The sequence below is a fragment of the Saccopteryx bilineata genome, chromosome 1, assembly GCF_036850765.1.
Source record: "Saccopteryx bilineata isolate mSacBil1 chromosome 1, mSacBil1_pri_phased_curated, whole genome shotgun sequence".
Taxonomy (NCBI): Eukaryota; Metazoa; Chordata; class Mammalia; order Chiroptera; family Emballonuridae; genus Saccopteryx; species Saccopteryx bilineata.
The window spans coordinates 380,030,523-380,049,843 of NC_089490.1; the positions used below are offsets into that span (position 1 = coordinate 380,030,523).

General features: G+C 46.3%; 1 protein-coding gene across 1 annotated transcript in view; it reads right to left on the bottom strand.

Annotated features, from left to right (window-relative positions):
• Window positions 1–19,321, bottom strand: part of PAMR1 (peptidase domain containing associated with muscle regeneration 1) — a 71,497-nt gene that overhangs the window by 34,715 nt on the left and 17,461 nt on the right. The window contains exon 4 of the mRNA XM_066251275.1: window positions 14,648–14,776. Coding sequence (XP_066107372.1) covers window positions 14,648–14,776 — 129 coding nt within the window. The remainder of the gene's footprint in view (window positions 1–14,647; window positions 14,777–19,321) is intronic.

Genomic DNA, 19,321 nt, shown 5'->3' on the forward strand with positions numbered 1-19,321 from the left:
CCAGCTGGGAAAATGGATAACCAGAGAGTTAAATAAATAACTAGCCTCACTGCCAAGTGGCCGAGTAGAGCTTCAAGCCCAGCTGTGTCCGACGGTAAACAAACCTCCTTCTCCAGGACTGCCCAGTGGCAGCCTGCTGTCTCTACCTTCAAAGGCTCCGAAAACAGACCTTCCCTCGGCTCCACACAGGACATTGTGCTTTTGTCCAGGGTGTGCCCCGACAGAAGACCCTGTGGTCTGTGCTCCCTGCACACGTTTTCTGTCCCACAAATATAACTCCAAAGCCACTCTTTGCTGAGCCTCTTCCACCCAGTTAGAAATATATTTGTTCTATGAGCAAGTATGTAATAAATGTCTCTCTAAAGCACAATACTGGACGGCGGACACGATATCCAACCAGTTGGACTGGATTAGTGGGGTTCATTTCTTTCTAGTTTCCTACCCCCTTTTCCTCAAACTCTTATGAAGACCACCAATGAACACAAGGAACCTAGAGAGGCTCTTGCTTAAAGCAGAAGCAGAGACCCAAAGCCCTCCACCCTCACTGTCACCGTGGTCCCCTGGGTAACGTATAAGGAATCCCTACGATTTGAAAACCACTGGACTGAGTCATCATTAAATTATATTATCTTAAACATGACATAATTTATATTAAAGCACAGGTTTGTAAGATGCACCCTAGTTTTACAAAAGAATTTGGAGGAAATGTGTTGAATCGGTTTCCTAGAAAAAAAATTGTATCTGGGTCATGTAAATAACTGATATTTTCTACAAGAGTTGGCAATCTACGATCCATGGGCGAAGCTGGCCCACCTCCTGTTTTTATAAATAAAGTTTCAGTGGAATAGGGCCATGCCCATTCTTCTGTGCATTATCCACGGTTGCTTTCAAGCTAATAACAGCAGAGTTGAGTGGCTGCAAGATGAGACAATATGGCCTAAAAAATGAAAGTATTTACAATCTGCCCCTTTGCAGAAAAACTTAGCTACCCCTGTTCTATCCAGAAATCTAGTTTAACATCATAAACTGTAGATATGCAATTATATTCAACAAACTCCCCAAAGTATAGATTCCCATTGCTAAAAAAAATAGATTAACATCAGTGAACACTGCTCCATGGCATCATGAGGGCAGTAACGTTCACACAGCGTCAGGAAAAGAGCCCCCACTCTGCTTTTGACAAGCTGTGAGGCTTGTTACCTCCGTGAAAACTACTGTTAATTTGCTCATGTCATTACTTTATTAGGATTTTTATTGCTGCTGCCCTACTCCACCAATAGGAAGTACCATCTACTACTTCCCATTTGGGGCTGTGTCTAGGACTGGCCCCCACTCTCCCCATGTTTAATCCCAGCCTCCCCTCTGGTCCCCTTGCAATCATCACTGTCCCCCCACATTTGATTCTGCACACAGCAGCCAACTTTTAAATAAATAACCTGGATCCCATTACTGTCTTGATTCAACTTCCTGAAGGCTATCCACTATGCAAACACCTTCCTTCCTGCCACGGTCACGCCCTGCCTCACTGACTGCCCACACTCACCCCCTGACCTGCCACGCTCACCCACGCCCTGGCTCACGGTCTGCCTGCCACTCACCCGCCGGCTCACGCTGCTCCAGCCACACGGCCTCTGTTCTGTCCCCAACTCTGCGCCTGGCGCCTGCTGTCCCCTTGACCCCGAAGGTGCATCTCCCTCCATATCTCCTTTTCTTTAGGAATTAGCTCCAACTGCCACTTCTTCAAAGAGGCCTTCCTTGACCACCCAGCTAAAACGGGCCTGCATGTCACTGCGGTCACTGCTATTACTATATTTTGTTTTCTTTGTAACATGTATCATTGTTTGAAATTGTCTAGCTTATTTGTTTACTCCATTTAGCAGAGTGGGGACCTGTTCTAGCTTGTACACCTAGAATAATACCTGGTATATAACAGGTGTCTCATAAATAAGTGTCAGATGAATGAATGATGGTCGCATGCTAAGCCAGGCACTAGCTAAAAGAGTAATAAACATTCTCTCATTTAATCCCCATGAAAAACTGAGGAGAACAACATTCATCCTCCCATTTCCCAGATGCAAAACACAACAGAAGGGGGAAGTCAGGTGACTTCCCCAGGGCCAGATGGCCAGGATGTCAGAAGACCGTCAATCACCACAGTTTCAGCTGTACAGCTTTGGTGAAGAATAGAGGCTTCAGCATCCTACTGCCCCTGGCTTGAGACTCAGCTTTAACTTCTCTGGCTGTGTGGCCTTGGGCAAATTACTTCACCTCTCTGAACCTCAGTAAACCTGAGTCAAACGGGAATAAAACTGGCACCTGGCCCTGGCTGGTTGGCTCAATGGTAGAGCGTCGGCCTGGCGTGTGGAAGTCCCGGGTTTGATTTCCGGCCAGGGCACACAGGAGAAGCACCCACCTGCTTCTCCACCCCTCCCCCTCTCCTTCCTCTCTGTCTTTCTCTTCCCCTCCCGCAGCCAAGGCTCCATTGGAGCAAAATGGCCCGGACGCTGGGGATGGCTCCATGGCCTCTGCCTCAGGCGCTAGAGTGGCTCTGGTCGCAACAGAGCGATGCCCCAGATGGGCAGAGCATCGCACCCTGGTGGGCATGCCGGGTGGATCCCAGTCGGGCACATGCGGGAGTCTGACTGCCTCCCCATTTTCAGCTTTAGAAAAATACAAAAAAAAAAAAAGGCACCTACTTCAAAAGGTTTTGTGAGGCTTGCATCAGAATATGCACAGAAAGCCCTCAGCAGAAAGATCTGTAAACGTTAGCTGGTGGCAGAGCAGAGACCTGAACCTGAATCTGTCAAGTACCAACACTGGGTCTCTGCTGGTGTCTTAAATTGTGTTTGAGGCTCCTAACCCAAGCCCTCTCCTACTCCATTTTGAAGCAGCAGAATTTTTCCGCCCCCCCCCCCCAAAGATAACACTGCATCTGTGCCGCTCCCTTACTTTCTGGAGTGCACGTTCCTTCTTCCTGCACACCTCACACTCCCTGTCGCCCCCATCTGCCCATCTGCTGCCCGGCTACGGAAATGGTACAGTGGGTGTGAGGGACAAAAAAAGAAATCTTCCTGCACAGCCTCCACCCCTTGGGACTGGAAGATTCCCAGCCTGCAAGGTGTTAAATCTCAGCTCCCACAGCGAACTTCCTGCAGGGACCCAAGTTAGAACCAGCAGCAAACACCGCTTCTCTGAATACGGAAGCTGGAAGCAGACAGTGGTGTCCCTGGGTCCCCTCCTCACGTCCAGGGGAGCTGTGCCCAGCCCCAGTCAGGTCTCCATGACATTGGCCCGCCCCAGGATCTCATGCAGCCTCCGGAGGGCTCGGAGCCCCCAGCCCCACCCAGACGCCGGCAGTGGCCACGTGAGATGCTAGCCTGCGGCCCGGGGGCTGTCCTTCAAGCAGTAGCCAAGATTCCAAAACACATGCGACATCTCAGTTATGCTTCATGATGTTTTCTTTCTCACCCTGGAGGGAAGGGCTGAGTCGCACCAAGATGGGGACAAGTTCCAACCAACCAGAGACAAAGAGGCCACTTCTCAGAAATGTGCTGGTGAGGAGGGTGTTGGGCACCGGGAGAGGAGGAGGAGCCCTGCTCCCACCCCACGTCGAGAGCCTCCTCCAGCTCCCTTCCCACTTCTGTCCCTCCCAGGCGACTTGGCGGGCGGGCGGGGGTGCAGAGTGCTCACTGCCCCTTTCTGTCTAGGGCAGAACAGTGAACACAGCGGAGTGTCCCCGCCAAGGAAGTGCTGCGGGCCAACCAAGCAGGTGGTCCTTAGTCTGAAAGACCAGGGCCGGCAGTGGGCCCGAAGACGTGCTCAGATTCCCTAACGATGTCCCGCTGCAGGGGAGGAAGGGTGGGTAGGGAGTGCATGTGTGTGAATGTGTGTGTGTGTGTGTGTGTGTGTGTGTGAGTGAGAGAGAGAGAGAGAGAGAGAGAGAGAGAGAGAGAGAGTGTGTGTGTGAGAGAGAGAGAGAGAGTGTGTGAGTGTGAGAGAGAGAGAGAGAGAGAGAATTTGTCAGCAAAACGAGACTGTCCCTGGGCTCCCTGATCCTGGACTCATCTCCAGCCCATCCTCACACCCTTCCCCACTGCGACAAGCCCAAACTGGACACACAGCTGGATGTCCCGCTTCCCTGGAGCTGAAAGGAAATCTTACTAGTTTCTAAACTATAGTAAGAGAGCTGGAGGGTTCCCGAGAAGAACGAACACCCCAGCATTCAGACAGCAGTCTCGTCTCCAGCACAGTGTGGGGGCGGGAGAGAGACACAACATCTTTCTGAGACTCGTTGGGTTTTCTTTTTGTTTCTAACTTTTTCCCTTAAGAAAAAAAAAAAAGAGTACGAAAGAAGCATTCTGACATAGCTAGGTGTTTGCATTTTCTTCCCTCCCTCAAGGTCGGCTCAGGAGACAGGACTCCCGTGGGGCAGGGACAGCCTGTGAAGGCAGACTGGGTCCAAGTTGCAGGTCAGCCTTTACCAGAGGTACGAGCCCAGATTTTATAAGCCCAAGGGCTTCCTCATTCGGAAACGAGAATAACAGTAGCACCTACTATTATTGGTAATGTTGTTGTTTTCTGATTTGTTTGTTCTAAGGATTAAATAAAATAACCTTGGGTCTAAAGCACCAAGCACAGTTTCTGGTACATAAAAATCCAGGAGGAAACCAGTGTTATTTCTATTGAGTCTTGTCTGGATCTGAAATACTGTTTTGGCACAAGAATGACAGGGACAGCCCCGGTTCTGACCATGGCTCCAGAGTTTCTAAGAGCCTCGTTACATTATTGGCTAGATCCCTGAACCCATGTGACCCAGGGGCCCAGACAGTGATGACCAAACAAAGGGCCTGGATGGTGACCTGGGAATCACCCATGCAGCAGGCCAGGGACTGGAAGAAAACTCGCCCCTTCCACGTGGTTTGATACATTCTACCACGACCTGCTGGGCCTTCAGATAGGCCCTCAGGGCGAGGACCTCAAGTGCCTCTCACATCAAAAGGTGATGTAGTATGGAGTATGAGAGATTAGGCATGACAGCAGGAAAGTTACTTAACCCCTCTGGGACACCGTGTCCTCCCTGTAAAATGGTGAGGATCAATGAGTCAGCACATGAAGGTACCCAAAACAATGCCTGGTTCATAATGAGTGCTGTGTGATGGTTTTGATCAGGGGCTCGGGTCTTCGTCAGGAACAAGGAGACACCCAGGAGGGACTCCACAGCTCCCTCTGGGATGTGGCTTATAATCCCAATCAATTTGATACTCTATAATGCTTGTTTTAGGTCACTGGTTGCTGCCCCCACAACACAACTCTCTGAGATCAGGGACCTAGTCTGTCATGTTTGTGTCTTTATATGCATTGAGTAAGTGCTCAATTAATTAATGGAATAAATGGCTATGCAAGATAAAATTAAACATCTGCCCAATCACACCATTTTAAAATCCCTGCCGTCTACATCAAATGGCTTGTCCGTCCAGTGGAAACAGCTGTTCAACAAGAATGGCATCCACCATTTTGTTACAGGAAGTGTTTCCTCCCCCAAATCACCTGGCTCTTCATAACAAACACACTCTGAAGAAACCCTGCCAATTCAAATCAAAAGACAGGGTCTGGACTAGGGTAGCACGAAGAATCCAGAATCTTGAATACTTTCAGTCTTATTCCTCTGGGCTTCAGTTTGGTTGATTTCTATTAAGTCTGTGTTTAAGTTCCCCGATCCTTTCTTCTGTTGTAACCAAATGGATTGTAATTCCTTCTAATAATTTTTTTAAAAATTTCAGATAGTCTCATTTTCAGTTCTTGGATTTCCATTTGGTTTTTTCAAGTATTTTTAAAATCTATTTTGAAATTTCTTTTCTATCCTTCAATTATATTCACATTGTCCTACAGATCCTTTAATATATTGGAAGTTATTCAAAAAACCTTATCTGAAAACCCTAATATTTGCTCGTGAATGGTCTATTTCCTTTGACTGTTTTTTCTCTTTTGACAGAGTTTTCTTGACCGTAGGTCATATTCTCTTGCTTCTTCAAACAGGACATATATTCTTTCTGTTGATTAATGACAACCTTTCCTCTATTAGGCTGGTGGGAGGAGGGACTGATGAGGTTGATCCAATCAGAAATTAAGCTGGTCTGAGGCAAGACTGAGGCTGTAATATTTCCAGACGGGTCTTGAAATGCAAGCACTGGAAACCTAACAAAATCTGTCTTTGATTTTCAGCACTCCCTTTCTGCCCGACTTCCTGCTGTTTCATTGCTGCAATGAAAAAAACCTGAGCCTAAGAGATTGCCAGACTCTGAAAGTACAAGTTTTTGAAGCTGCAAAATACACTCTCCCAAGATCTTCTGCTTCAAGTCTCACCCCAGCCTCTGCTTGCTCAGCAAAAATTTCGCTTAAGAAAATGCTTTGTGGAGAGGATGGCCTTGGCTTTCGGGTCTCCTTTAGATTTAAATTCAACAGGCCAGCCCACAGGTCGCTCAGGTTTGGCCGGGTCCTCCTCCTCCTCCTCCTCTTCCTCTTCTTCTTCTTCTTCCTCCTCCTCCTCCTTTTTCTCTTCCTCTTCCTCCCCTCCTCTTCCTTTTCTTCTTTCTCCTCCCCCACCTCCTCCTCCCCCTCCTCCTCTTCTTCCTCCTCCTCTTCTTCTTCCTTCTCCTCCTCCTTCTCCGCCCCCTCCTCTTCCTCCTCCCCCTCCTCCTCTTCCTTTTCTTCCTTCTCCTCCTCCCCCTCCTCCTCCTCTTCTTCCTCCTCTTCTTCTTCCTTCTCCTCCTCCTTCTCCTCCTTTTCCTCTTCCTCCTCCCCCCTCCTCCTCTTCCTTTTCTTCCTTCCCCTCCTCCACCTCCTCCTCCTCTAGCTGGTTGTCCTTCCGCCTGCCCTGCCACCAACCTCAGGAAGCAGGCTCCAGGTAGGAAGCATCCTGGATCACTGGCTGTCCCAGAAAGAACTCCTTTCTCTGGCGCTTAGATTCTCATAGCGCTTACATTCACAGATACTGGATAGTTTGAAAGAAATCTGAATTTTCATTGATCCATCAAGTGATTTCTTGCTCTCTGAGCAGGAAGGATGTATTTTCCATGGCCTGGGCCCTAACCAGAAGCTGAGCAGTGATTGATGAGTTCTTTGACAACCTAAAACTTTTTGCCAAGGTTCAAACATTAATTCCTTAGAGTCAAAGAGCTTCAGCACATAAAATGTAAAATGCAATTTACTATCCAATACTTGTCCTGGGAAGATTACATCCTCATGTCATATATATTTTCTTGTCACTTAGGGAGTTCTGCTGTATTATTTTTCTTCTCTGGCCTTACACTGATTTCTTTCCCAAAAAGGAAAAAAGAAAAAGGAGAGCTCACTTTATGGGTCTGGTTTAGTAATAATAAGAATAGCAGTCATCATTTACTGAGTACTTACTTTGTACCAGACCCCAATATGAAGGGATTTATAGATAGTACTTCATTTAACCCTCACAAAGTCCTCTAAGAGGCCACTACTATTATCTCCATTTGGCAAAGGAGGAAGCTGAGACTTACAGTGATTGAGTAACTTTGTGCAAAGTCACAGAACAAGTAGAGATTCAAATCCAGGTCCCACTGGTTCCAAGCCTCTTGCTAACCACCACATAATACCATCCCTGATGTGGACTCACCTGGGCGCTGTTCCTTTCCTGGGACTGTCAGGATGCCAAAGGCCAGAGCGAGATAAACCAGGTTTCAGTGACCCCCCACACACACACTCAGGTGATTCTCTGGCTCCCCAGAGCAGTGGTCCCCAACCCCCGGGCCGCAGACTGGTACCGGTCCATGGGCCATTTGGTACCGGTCCACAGAGAAAGAATAAATAACTTACATTATTTCCGTTTTATTTATATTTAAGTCTGAACGATGTTTTATTTATTTATTTATTTATTTATTTATTTATTTTTACAGAGGCAGAGATAGACAGGGACAGACAGACAGGAACGGAGAGAGATGAGAAGCATCAATCATCAGTTTCTTGTTGCGCATTGCGACTTCTTAGTTGTTCATTGATTGCTTTCTCACATGTGCCTTGACCGCGGGCCTTCAGCTGACCGAGTAATCCCCTGCTGGAGCCAGCGACCTTGGGTCTAAGCTGGTGAGCTCTTTGCTCAAGCCAGATGAGCCTGCGCTCAAGCTGGCGACCTCGGGGTCTCGAACCTGGGTCCTTCCGCATCCCAGTCCGATGCTCTATCCACTGCGCCACCAACTGGTCAAGTGATGTTTTATTTTTAAAAAAATGACCAGATTCCCTCTGTTACATTCATCTAAGACTCACTCTTGACGCTTGTCTTGGTCACGTGATACATTTATCCGTCCCACCCTAAAGCCGGTCCGTGAAAATATTTTCTGACATTAAACCGGTCTGTGGCCCAAAAAAGGTTGGGGACCACTGCCCCAGAGGACAGCTCCATTAATCTGTAACACACAGGTTTATGAGAATGCTCTTTCTTTCTTTCTCTCTCTCTCACACACATATACAGACTCACTCACACACATTTGCTCTTGATCATTATTGCTTATGGCTCAAGAGCCAGCCTCATGAATCATCCTCCTCTCTGATAGTAGGCCACAAACATCTCTGGGCATAGCTTACGGCCAGTTCTTCTGTTCCTCAGCCTCTATCCAAAATATGACTAAGAAGATAAAATGTATTAAGGGCCTATAATCTCTCCTCATAAATCCTCTCTTATCTGGGTTGACTTCCTAACCTTCTTATTCCCTCTTGACCTCCCCCGCCTGAAAGGCTGGGATCCCTGGAATGCTAGCTAGCAGTGTGGCATGCTGCATGGCCCTTGGCCTTTCTCGTACTCCTCTCGGTTGGAGGCTAAGGAGCTCAGTCTGTTTATTAAGCCAAGCTAAATAAACTCCACTCTGGAGGTCAGCAGAGTGGTCCCACTTAAGAAGTCAACGTTCCCGTTTAAGAGGCGTTGAAAGGAAGGCTTAATTTTGACTTTAGATATCAGCCCTTCTTGAAGCCGCACACAGACTGCAGTTCCCAAATGCCTTTCCCCACAAAAGGAGCCAGGTTTGTGGATGAATGGCTGGTTCCTGGGCCAGAAAGCAAGGAACTGCTCACTGTAGAGCCGGCTTCCAGGGGCTCCCCTGGCCAGCTCCGGGACAGCGCTAGCATCGAAAAGAAAAGTGGTGATCAAGTTATGAAACATGGAAGAGAGGAAACTCGGGAGTCTATCATGCAGTATAAGAGAGCATAGTCAGATGTGGGGAAATGTCAATTGACGAGCCCAGGTGCAAGGTATATGAAAGTATTATTCTTTCAACTCTCTTTAGATTTGAAATTTTTCAAAATAAAAAGTTGAGGAAAGGCAAACAAAAATCAGTTCCTTTCCCTAGCTGGGATATTCTGAACTTCCTAAACCACACTTTCCAGGGCAGGAAGATGCGACAAAATCTTCTCCTGGGCTCGGTGACTTCAGTCCCTTCTCCTATTATCTTGCTTAATATAACCTGTCCACAGTTATGAATGAATCAGTCACATAATGGATTTCAAGACTGTCATAGTTGGGTTATACTAATTAACATAAACATTGACAAGGACACCAGCAAATAAAGGTGCAATCACGCTTGCTTAGTGTTCTATGAATGCTCTATAACTCAAACATAAAATAGTCTTTCTGGGATTTACCTGTCACTTCTCCTTCCTCCTAAGGTTCTATATGGCACTTAGGAAATAAATGCCAGAGCCTATATAGATGGTATTCAGCAGGAAGCCTTTCTTCAGGAAGAAACTGTCTGAAAGGATCACTTGGGCGCCATCTACTGGGTAATCGCTGGTACTGCCATGGGGCTCCAGCATCGTTCCTTGGCCATGAACAGGCCACTCAAGTGCGGCTTCCCCTTATTAGAGGCAGGCAGCACTCAGCACCAAAAAGGCAATCAACAAACAAGTGAAATGAATTACTTTCTTTGAATTCTCCTCACATTAATTTAATGCCAATATGAGGTAGAGTTGACAAAAACAACATCATAACATCACGTTGATGTCTTCTTATGGTCAAGCCCTGTTTCCATAGACAGATTTAAACTTATCGAGGGCTCCTTGTTTCTCCTGATGGTGGTCAGATAACATACACTGTGTGGAATGAGGCTTTCAGAGAAAAAATACACAGTGGAATTGAACAAGCATAACTGAACTAACACAGAATGAGGCAGGAATCTGACCACTACTCTGATTGTCTCATAGCATTGGTAATCACACTGCAATTTTTTTAAATTTATTTATTCATTTCAGAGAAGAGAGAGAGAAACAGAGAGAAGGGGGGAGGAGCAGGAAGCATCAACTCCCATATGTGCCTTGACCAGGCAAGCCCAGGGTTTCGAACCGGCGATCTCAGCGTTCCAGGTTGACACCTGACCCACTGAGCCACCACAGGCCAGGCCCACACTGCAATTTTTTAACTTTCTCTTAGTCTCTTCTTTCTACATTGCAAGCTTCAAGATGTCAGAGACCCTATCTGTCTTGCTCATCATAGTATGGTCAGCACCTAAAGGCATACATTCAAGAAAACAGTTTTTGAATGAATAAGGTCATTAATGAATAAGGGCCTGGCTCCCTGGTCTGCCTGCAAAGTAGCAATGACATGTTGTAGCAATACTCAGTTATGCTTTCCTTGAGAAAGCCTTGAACCGACACAGGGATACCATCACTAGTTCAAGCACTCAGACGACATATATAGCCAACTCTTACACGGAGGTTAAACCTAACACTCAACGAATAGGTGCTACGTGGAAAGACACACACACTGGATTTCTTAAAGCAACTGTGGCCCTCCTGCCTTGTTAACTGTGGTCCTTCTGCCTCTTACTAATTGTCATTGACCTCTTGAATACAAACACTCTTTCCCTTTTCTACCCCCTAAACAAACCCACTGACCCACACAGATTGACTGGAATACTGCTCAGAGAATATTTGTACCTCTGTTCCTTGGGATGGAGTATTCTTCCCTAGGTGGCTGATTAGAGGCTTAGCCAATAGAACTATTGAGTGAATGCGATGTGAGCAGGGGCCTTAAACATGCCTGTGTGTTTGGCTTGGCCTCTTGTGCTTCTGCAGCACTCTCCCCCCCCCACCCTCCTTAGAAGAGGACATCTGAAGTAGCTGCTTCTCCTTTGGCCTGGGCCCTGAGGCACAGAGTTCAATCCAGTTTGGCCCAGCTGAAATCAGCTGAACCCCAGCCAACACAGAGACCCAAGATTTAAAAAACAAAACAACTGTTCCTTGAGATTGTTTTGTTACACAGCAAAAACTGACTATTATATATGAACATATTATCACCACACCCCTGAAAGCTTCAATTTATAAATTCTATTCTCTGACTACACTACCTTTTCTATTGCTGTATTCTACCACTTAATTACCTCTAAACCTAGTTTTCTACCACATTGAGACACCCATCCCTATCCCCTCTCTTCCAGGCTGTTTCCTGGTTCATGTCCTACAACCTGGACAATCATGTCTTGGCCAATTCTGGGATCAACCAAATGCATGGTTCACTTCACCTCTGCTACCGTGCTGCCAGAGAGCATTGCCCACACCCTGACTGCGTTGCCTACATAGGACTCCCACTTTGAACTGGGTCCTAGGTCTTGCATGGACATGCTTTAACTTATCACTAGCTGGTGCCCTCCCTTATTTCTTGCGTAGCTGTCTCAAACCTCTGGTACTCTCAAGCCCCGGCCTCACTTCCGTGGCCCTCAGCGGAGATTTCACTTCCCACGTTTCAGAGAACACAGAGCTTTTGAAGTAGAGATCAGACAGTACTGTGGTTAAGAACAAGGAGTCTAGAATTGCACCAACTTAGATATCTTCCTGGTGCGCCCACACCTGAGCAAAGGCATAGCTCAAGCACCAACACCTGTCTAAAACCCCCACGCCCCTGACACCCTGTGAGTAAATGTTCGTCTACCTGTGTTCTACCTGTGTCATACCCTAGTTCACAACTTTTCCTTGGCTTCCCACTGCACTCAGAATAACATCTAAACTTTTTACCCAATTTACCTACCCACAAGGCCATGTGTGATCAGACTCCTGCCTCTGGCTCCATCCCCATCACACAACTCTTCTCCACTCACACAGAGAAAGAGCGACCTTCCAAACCCGGGAGTTATCTCATGTACTGCAATGGTAAGTGTGAAATCTAAAGCTTTGCTGTATAGTTTTGATTATGTCTGTTACAAGTAGTTTTATTTCTAGACTACTTACTAGTGAGGCAATTAGGCAGCATATACAAGAATAATTGACTTGGGGTGATGAACACACAATACAGTGTAATGCTGATGTATTGTGGAATTGTGCACCTGAAACCTGTATAATTTGTTAACCAGTGTCACCCCAATAAATCCAATAAACAGGAAAAAATATTGCCGGTAAGATAATAATGATATATACTGCTGCATTAGTTTTAATTATATGCCAGGCAAAGTGCTTAAGTGCTCCACACACCTATTTCCTTTCATTCTAGAAACCCTCCTGTGACACAGATAGCATTCTTCCCATTTTAAAGAAAAAGAGACTGAGATTAGCAGAGTTAAATGATTTGGCCATGGTCACAATGCAAGTGACTGGCGAAGCCATTAGTTAACCCAGGCCTGTGTCATGCCAGAGCCTGTGGTCTTGATCATTATGTTGCAATCTCTCCAGAGAACAGCAGTTAAAGGAAGAACAGGGTTAAATCCTGCAGCTAATCTACCTGGAAAATGATCTACCAAAGTGCTAAACTCGATTTCCCAGAAACCACATAACACAACAACAAAGTTTTAAATCTGCACCTGAGGCCCTGGCCGGTTGGCTCAGTGGTAGAGCGTCGGCCTGGCGTGCAGAGTCCCGGGTTCGATTCCCGGCCAGGGCACACAGGAGAAGCACCCATCTGCTTCTCCACCCCTCCCCCTCTCCTTCTTCTCTGTCTCTCTCTTCCCCTCCCACAGCTGAGGCTCTATTGGAGCAAAAGATGGCCCGGGCGCTGGGGATGGCTCCTTGGCCTCTGCCCCAGGCGCTAGAGTGGCTCTGGTCGCAACAGAGTGACGCCCAGAGGGGCAGAGCATTGCCCCCTGGTGGGCAGAGCGTCGCCCCTGGTGGGCATGCCGGGTGGATCCCGGTCGGGCGCATGCGGGAGTCTGTCTGACTGTCTCTTCCCATTTCTAGCTTCAGAAAAATACAAAAAAATTATTTAAAAATAAAAATAATAAATAAATAAATAAATAAATCTGCACCTGAGACCAACACTTTAAAAATTACCTGTATTCTCAGCTCTGGCCGGTTTGCTCAGCAGTAGAGCATCGTCTGGCATGTGGAAGTCTAGGGTTTGATTCCTGGCCAGGGCACACAGGAGAAGTGCCCATCTGCTTCTCCACCCTTCCCCTTCTCCTTTCTCTCTGTCTCTCTCTTTCCCTCCCACAGCCAACGCTCCATTGGAGCAAAGCTGGCCCAGGCACTGAGGATGGCTCCATGGCCTCTGCCTCAGGTGCTAGAATGGCTCCAGTTGCAACAGAGCAACAGCCCAGATGGGCAGAGCATCACCACCTAGTGGGCTTGCTGGGTGGATCCTGGTTGCGCATACGGAAGTCTGTCTCTCTGCCTCCTTGCTTTTCACTTCAGAAAAATACAAAATAATAATAATAATAAATTACCTGTATTCTTGATAATATAACTCTCAGGCTTACTTTGAAGCCCCAACACACCCCTTCCCCTCCAGGTATAACTGAGTTTCTCAGCTGCAGACCACATACCTCACCCTTTTCCCTAGACTTGAAATTTCTGGCATTTTGTTAAGGTTGGATCAGACAAAGAATATAATAGCTCTCCAGCTGCCATCTCTGATAATTGGGAATATCGTTCATTATAAAAGTAAAATGGCTCAGACTGTAAGACCATCCAGACTGATTCTGACTCAAATAGGAAGCATGTAAAATAGGCTTACAAAATAACAAGAGCTTGTACACTGCTCCGGATCCAGGCTCTCTGCGGGATGGTCACCGTCGGGGCACTGCAGAGGGGAATCTCCAACCACCGGGGGAGAGGTTTGATTTCCACTCCATTTCAAAGGATTGTGGAAACAGGGGAACCCCAATAAAGACTAAGTAAATCATGGAGATCAAGCAGAACGCAGGAAAAAAGATCTTGTTCCTAGGACAAGTGGCATGCTAACAATTTGAGGTGGGTCTCATGAATTTAACTCAGTATTCAAAAACTTTACCAATAGAAATTCATATTTCAAAGGCATCACCGACGGAGCCTTTTCGACGCCTTACTCACTGTTTGCTGACCAAGGCTAACGTGGGGCTGCTTCTGGAATGGACACGGACGGGTGCGTGCAGAACGCCTTGGCTTCGTTATGGAAGGGGAAGATCTAAGCGCAGATATGATCCTCCCGGGGCCAATTCCGAACAGATGTCCACAATCCATACTCAGATGGAAACCCGCATGTTCTTTTTCTTTCTTTCTTTCTTTTTTTTTAAATAGCCTTACCTAAAAAGCCCTCTGGCCACAAGCTTTCCAGAACCCAGATTCCAGCAAAGGAGAGAAACCTTTGTCCAGGGAGAGAAACCCCGGTCCGGGGCAAGCTGGGCCACTGGAACGGCGTGTGTTAGAGACGGAGCCGCCCCCGCGTACTCACGCATGCAGTCTCCTCCGTACCAGCCCGCCCGGCACTCTGCGCAGTAGATCCCTTTCACGTAGAAGTCGTCCAGGGTGCCCCCCCACGAGCCGTTCCGGCAGGTCTTGCAGTTTTCAAAGATGGTACAACCTGAAACATTTCCAAGAGGAGTGTTCGAGTCAGCACTTGCATGAGAGAGAAACTGCGCCTTCTCCGGGCCTTGTCTCAGCGAAGGGCCCTTGCACCCAGACAGGTGCCCATGCCTAGGGAATGCGCGAGTCACCTGAATTCAGACTGAGGAGGGTGGTGAGAGCCATCTTTGTTAGTGGCTGATGTTTTAAAGTAACACGAAATAACCTGCGGTAACAGTTGTTTTGAATCTGTCAGTAGAGTGTATGTTTTCTCTTTATAACTGTATTCCATGTTGATTGTGGAATGTTTAGAAAATCCAGACAAGCAAAAAGAATTAAATTAAAACAATCTAAAATATCACCCAGAGAAAACCGATCACATTCTTTATCTATCTGTATCTATTTATATCTTACCTATCTATACAAAAACACATTTTTTTAAAATTAGGCTTATACCATATACTGTATATTCCAGTTTTGTAACGAAACTTTTTCATTTAACAAAAGCAAATATCTCCCATTTCATTGCATATTCTTCTATGTTGTATACTTCTATAAGCCAAGTATGCCTTTGTTTTTTTTGGGGGGGGCAGGGTGTTTTCTATAAGGTTTTTTTTTTATTATTTTATTTAGAAAATTAACTTTAACAGGGTGACATTGATCAATTAGAGTACGTAGGTTTCAGGTGAACATTTCTATAGCATTTGAACTGTTGATTATGTTGTATACCCATCACCCAATGTCAAATCACTAAGTATGCCTTTGGAAACAATCTTAACGTCTAACAACAGCTCCTCTTGCACGTTGCCAGGCTGCCCCTCCCCCACCAGCAGGCCACACCGGAGAGGGCTCAGCGGTTCCCAGGCAAGGGTCATTTTGGAAACATGTCTCTTGAGGTGTGGAGAATGGTGAGAAATGGTAGAGATTGTTCAATCCCACTTAGGACAGACAGCAAAGTTCAAGATCTGCCACAGCCCAGCTGTGTGTCCTAGAGCAGGCTGCTCAAGTGCTCTGTGCCTCAATGTCCTCATCCGTAACACGGTGGTTAAAAATAGTACCTACCTTACAGGGGTGTCTCAAAAATTAAATGAACACATGTAAAGGGTGTGGCACATAGTAAGTACCCCCATAATATGAACTATTACTATTATTCTGCTTTCCCATCCCTCCCCTTGGCTCAACCCTACCAATGCATAGACATGCTCAATCTTAACTGCCTGGTACCCATTTTCCTGTAATGGAATGAAGTCTCAGACTATGTGCTGTTCAATATAATATCCACAGTACCTAGTACAGTATCTTCCACCTAGTATATATTCAAGAAATATTATTAAAGTAAATGAATAGATGGAGGGAGGGAGGGACGGAGGGAGGGAGGGACGGAGGGAGGGAGGGAGGGAGGGAGGGAGGGAAGGAGAGAGGGGAGGGAGGGAGGGAGGGAGGGAGGGAGGAAGGGAGGGAGGGAGGAAGGGAGGGAGGGAGGGAGGGAGGAAGGAAGGGAGGAAGGAAGGAAGGAAAAAATTGCTAATGTAGGTTTCTGAACGGTTTGAGATAACCAGTGTTTCCCTGAGCTGATAGCATACTCCTTTGCTTTTGGCCAAAATTAGGTTTTGTTTTGTTGGCCTATGGTACATACATATGTATACAGTGTATACATGTGGTTCCTGAAGGAGAGAGACTGGCAGCCCCCTCTCTGCACACCAGCTTGATATGGCTTTCTTCTTCCCATCCCTTCTTCCACCAGAGAAAAGTTGCTTATATAAAGCCTCAAATTCATGTGGCCCATAGCTGGGTGCCAGTTAGGTCCCTGTGCTTTCTACACGCCATCTTCACAAATGTGCTACCTTCTCCTCTTTGCTTCCCTCATCCACTGTGCCACGAAGGAGGCAAATGGACTCAGAGTATAACCTCAATGGCCCTGCCAGCTCTCTTTCTTGGCACAGTAACATCCAAACCATTATGTACAAGCCACAAAAACCAGCCTGGTGATTAAAGTGAATGAAGCTGTATTAAAAAAAAAGACACTCAGTAACTCACAGAATTGCCAGAAGGGTCAGACGACTGAGGTCAGGGCTACACAACCTACAATGGCACAACAGTACCTAGCAAACCCCGTCCAGGGAGGCTCCTGGTGCTGCTAGACATTCTGGAAGCCACCATCCACCCCCCTGCCACCATGCTCCTGGACCTTGGTCCTCTTGCCACCACTGCCACCAGCACAGAGAAGAGTGTTGTTATTCATGATGACAGAAGTGATAGACATTTCTAAAACCACAGAGATTTCATTTCTCATGTACAAAATTGGCAAAAATCCCAAATGACATATTCTGTGGCAAGGCTTTGGAAAAGCATCACCCTCCCACACGGCTGCTGTGAATGCCAAAAGCATGGAGAAGAAGTTGGCAAAGGCTGAAAAAACGGCATATGCACTTCCCTTTGACCCAGCAATCCCTCTCCTAGAATTATTCCCCAAAGATACACGGCAAAACCGCTAACTGAGGTATGCTCCAGGCTACTCACGGCAGCATTGCTTGCGTTAGCAAAAAGCTGGAAACAACCCAACTGTTCATAAACTATGGTCATCCATACAATACAGCTATGAGTAACCGTAAAAAGAAACGAAGATGACAGCTTTATACTGTCAGTGAGTGATCGCCAGTATATATCATTAAGTGCAAAAAAGCAAGGGTAAGGTGAGCACTATTTATGGTATGCTGTCTTTCGTGCAGGAAGGAAAAAGATATATCAATATGTATGTATGTATATTTGCTTGTATTGTAAAATATAGAAAACAGATGGAAATAATAAACCTACCTGTGTATCAAATAGGTGGTGTGCATTACAGAGAGAAGAACTACAGGCGCACCTCAGAGCTATTGCAGGCTTCGGTGTACAACCCTATCATTTATCATCGGTATAGTGTACTGTGTGTTCACCATCCAAAGGCAGGTCTCCTTCCATCACCAGTTACCCCCCTTTACCCTCTGCTACCTCCTCACCCCTTTCCCTGTTGTAATCACCCCAATATTGTCTGTGTCTATGCATTTTTTGATGGTTGTTTTTACTTAATCCTTTCACCTTTTTCACTCAGCCCCTCAAACTCCCTCCCCTCTGACAGCTGTCAGTCTGTTTTCTGTATCTCTGAGTCTGTTTCTATTCCATTTGCTTGTTTATATTTTTCATTATATTCCACATATAAGTGAAACCACATGGTGTTTGTCTATCTCTGACTGGCTTGTTTCACTTAACATAATACTCTCCAGGTCCATCCATGCTGTCACAAGGGTAAGATTTTCTTCTTTTTTTTTCTTTTAATGGCCGAGTAGTATTTCATTGTATAAATGTACCATAGCTTTTTTATCCACTTATCTGCTGAGGGGCACTTGGACTGCTTCCAAATCTTGCCTATTGTAAATAGTGCTGCACTGAACATGGGGTGCATGTATTCTTTCCAGTTAGTGTTTCAGATCTTTACAGATATATTTCCAGAAATGGAATCACTAGGTCATAAGCATTTCCATTTTTAATTTTTTTAGTAAACTCCATACTGTTTTCCACAGTGGCTGCACCAATCAGCATTCCCACCAACAGTGCACGAGGGCTCCCTTTTCTCCACATTCTCGTCAACACTTGTTTATTGATTTATTGATGATAGCCATCCTGACAGGTTGAAATATCTCACTGTGGTTCTAATTTGTATTTCTCTGATGATTAGTGACATTGAGCATCTTTTCATATGTGTACTGACCATTTGTATGTTCTCTTTAGAGAAGTGTCTATTCAGGTCCTTTGCCCATTTTTTAATTGGATTGTTTGGTGGTTTCTTTGGTGTTGAGTTCTTTATAAATTTTGGATATTAACCCCTTATCAGATATATGATTGGCAGATATGTCCTCCCATTCAGTGGGTTGTCTCTTCATTTTGCTGATGGTTTCCTTTACTGTGCAAAAACTTTTTAGTTTGATATAATCCTATTTGTTTATTGTAATATTTCAGAAAAAATATTGCTATGAGAAACATCTAAGATTTTACTGCCTATGTTTTCTCCTAGGATTTTTGTGGTTTTGAGTCTTACATTTAAATCTGTAATTCATTTTGAGTTTATTCTTGTACATGGTGTAAGAAAGTGGTCTAAGCCCTGGCCGGTTGGCTCAGCGGTAGAGCGTCGGCCTGGCGTGCGGGGGATCCGGGTTCGATTCCCGGCCAGGGCACATAGGAGAAGCGCCAATTTGCTTCTCCACCCCCGCCCCCCCCCTCTTTCCTCTCTGTCTCTCTCTTCCCCTCCCGCAGCCAAGGCTCCATTGGAGCAAAGATGGCCCGGGCGCTGGGGATGGCTCCTTGGCCTCTGCCCCAGGTGCTAGAGTGGCTCTGGTCACGGCAGAGCGACCCCCCCCCCCCGGAGGGGCAGAGCATCGCCCCCTGGTGGGCAGAGCGTCACCCCTGGTGGGTGTGCTGGGTGGATCCCGGTCGGGCGCATATGGGAGTCTGTCTGACTGTCTCTCCCCGTTTCCAGCTTCATAAAAATACAAAAAAAAAAAAAAAAAAAAAAAGAAAGTGGTCTAGT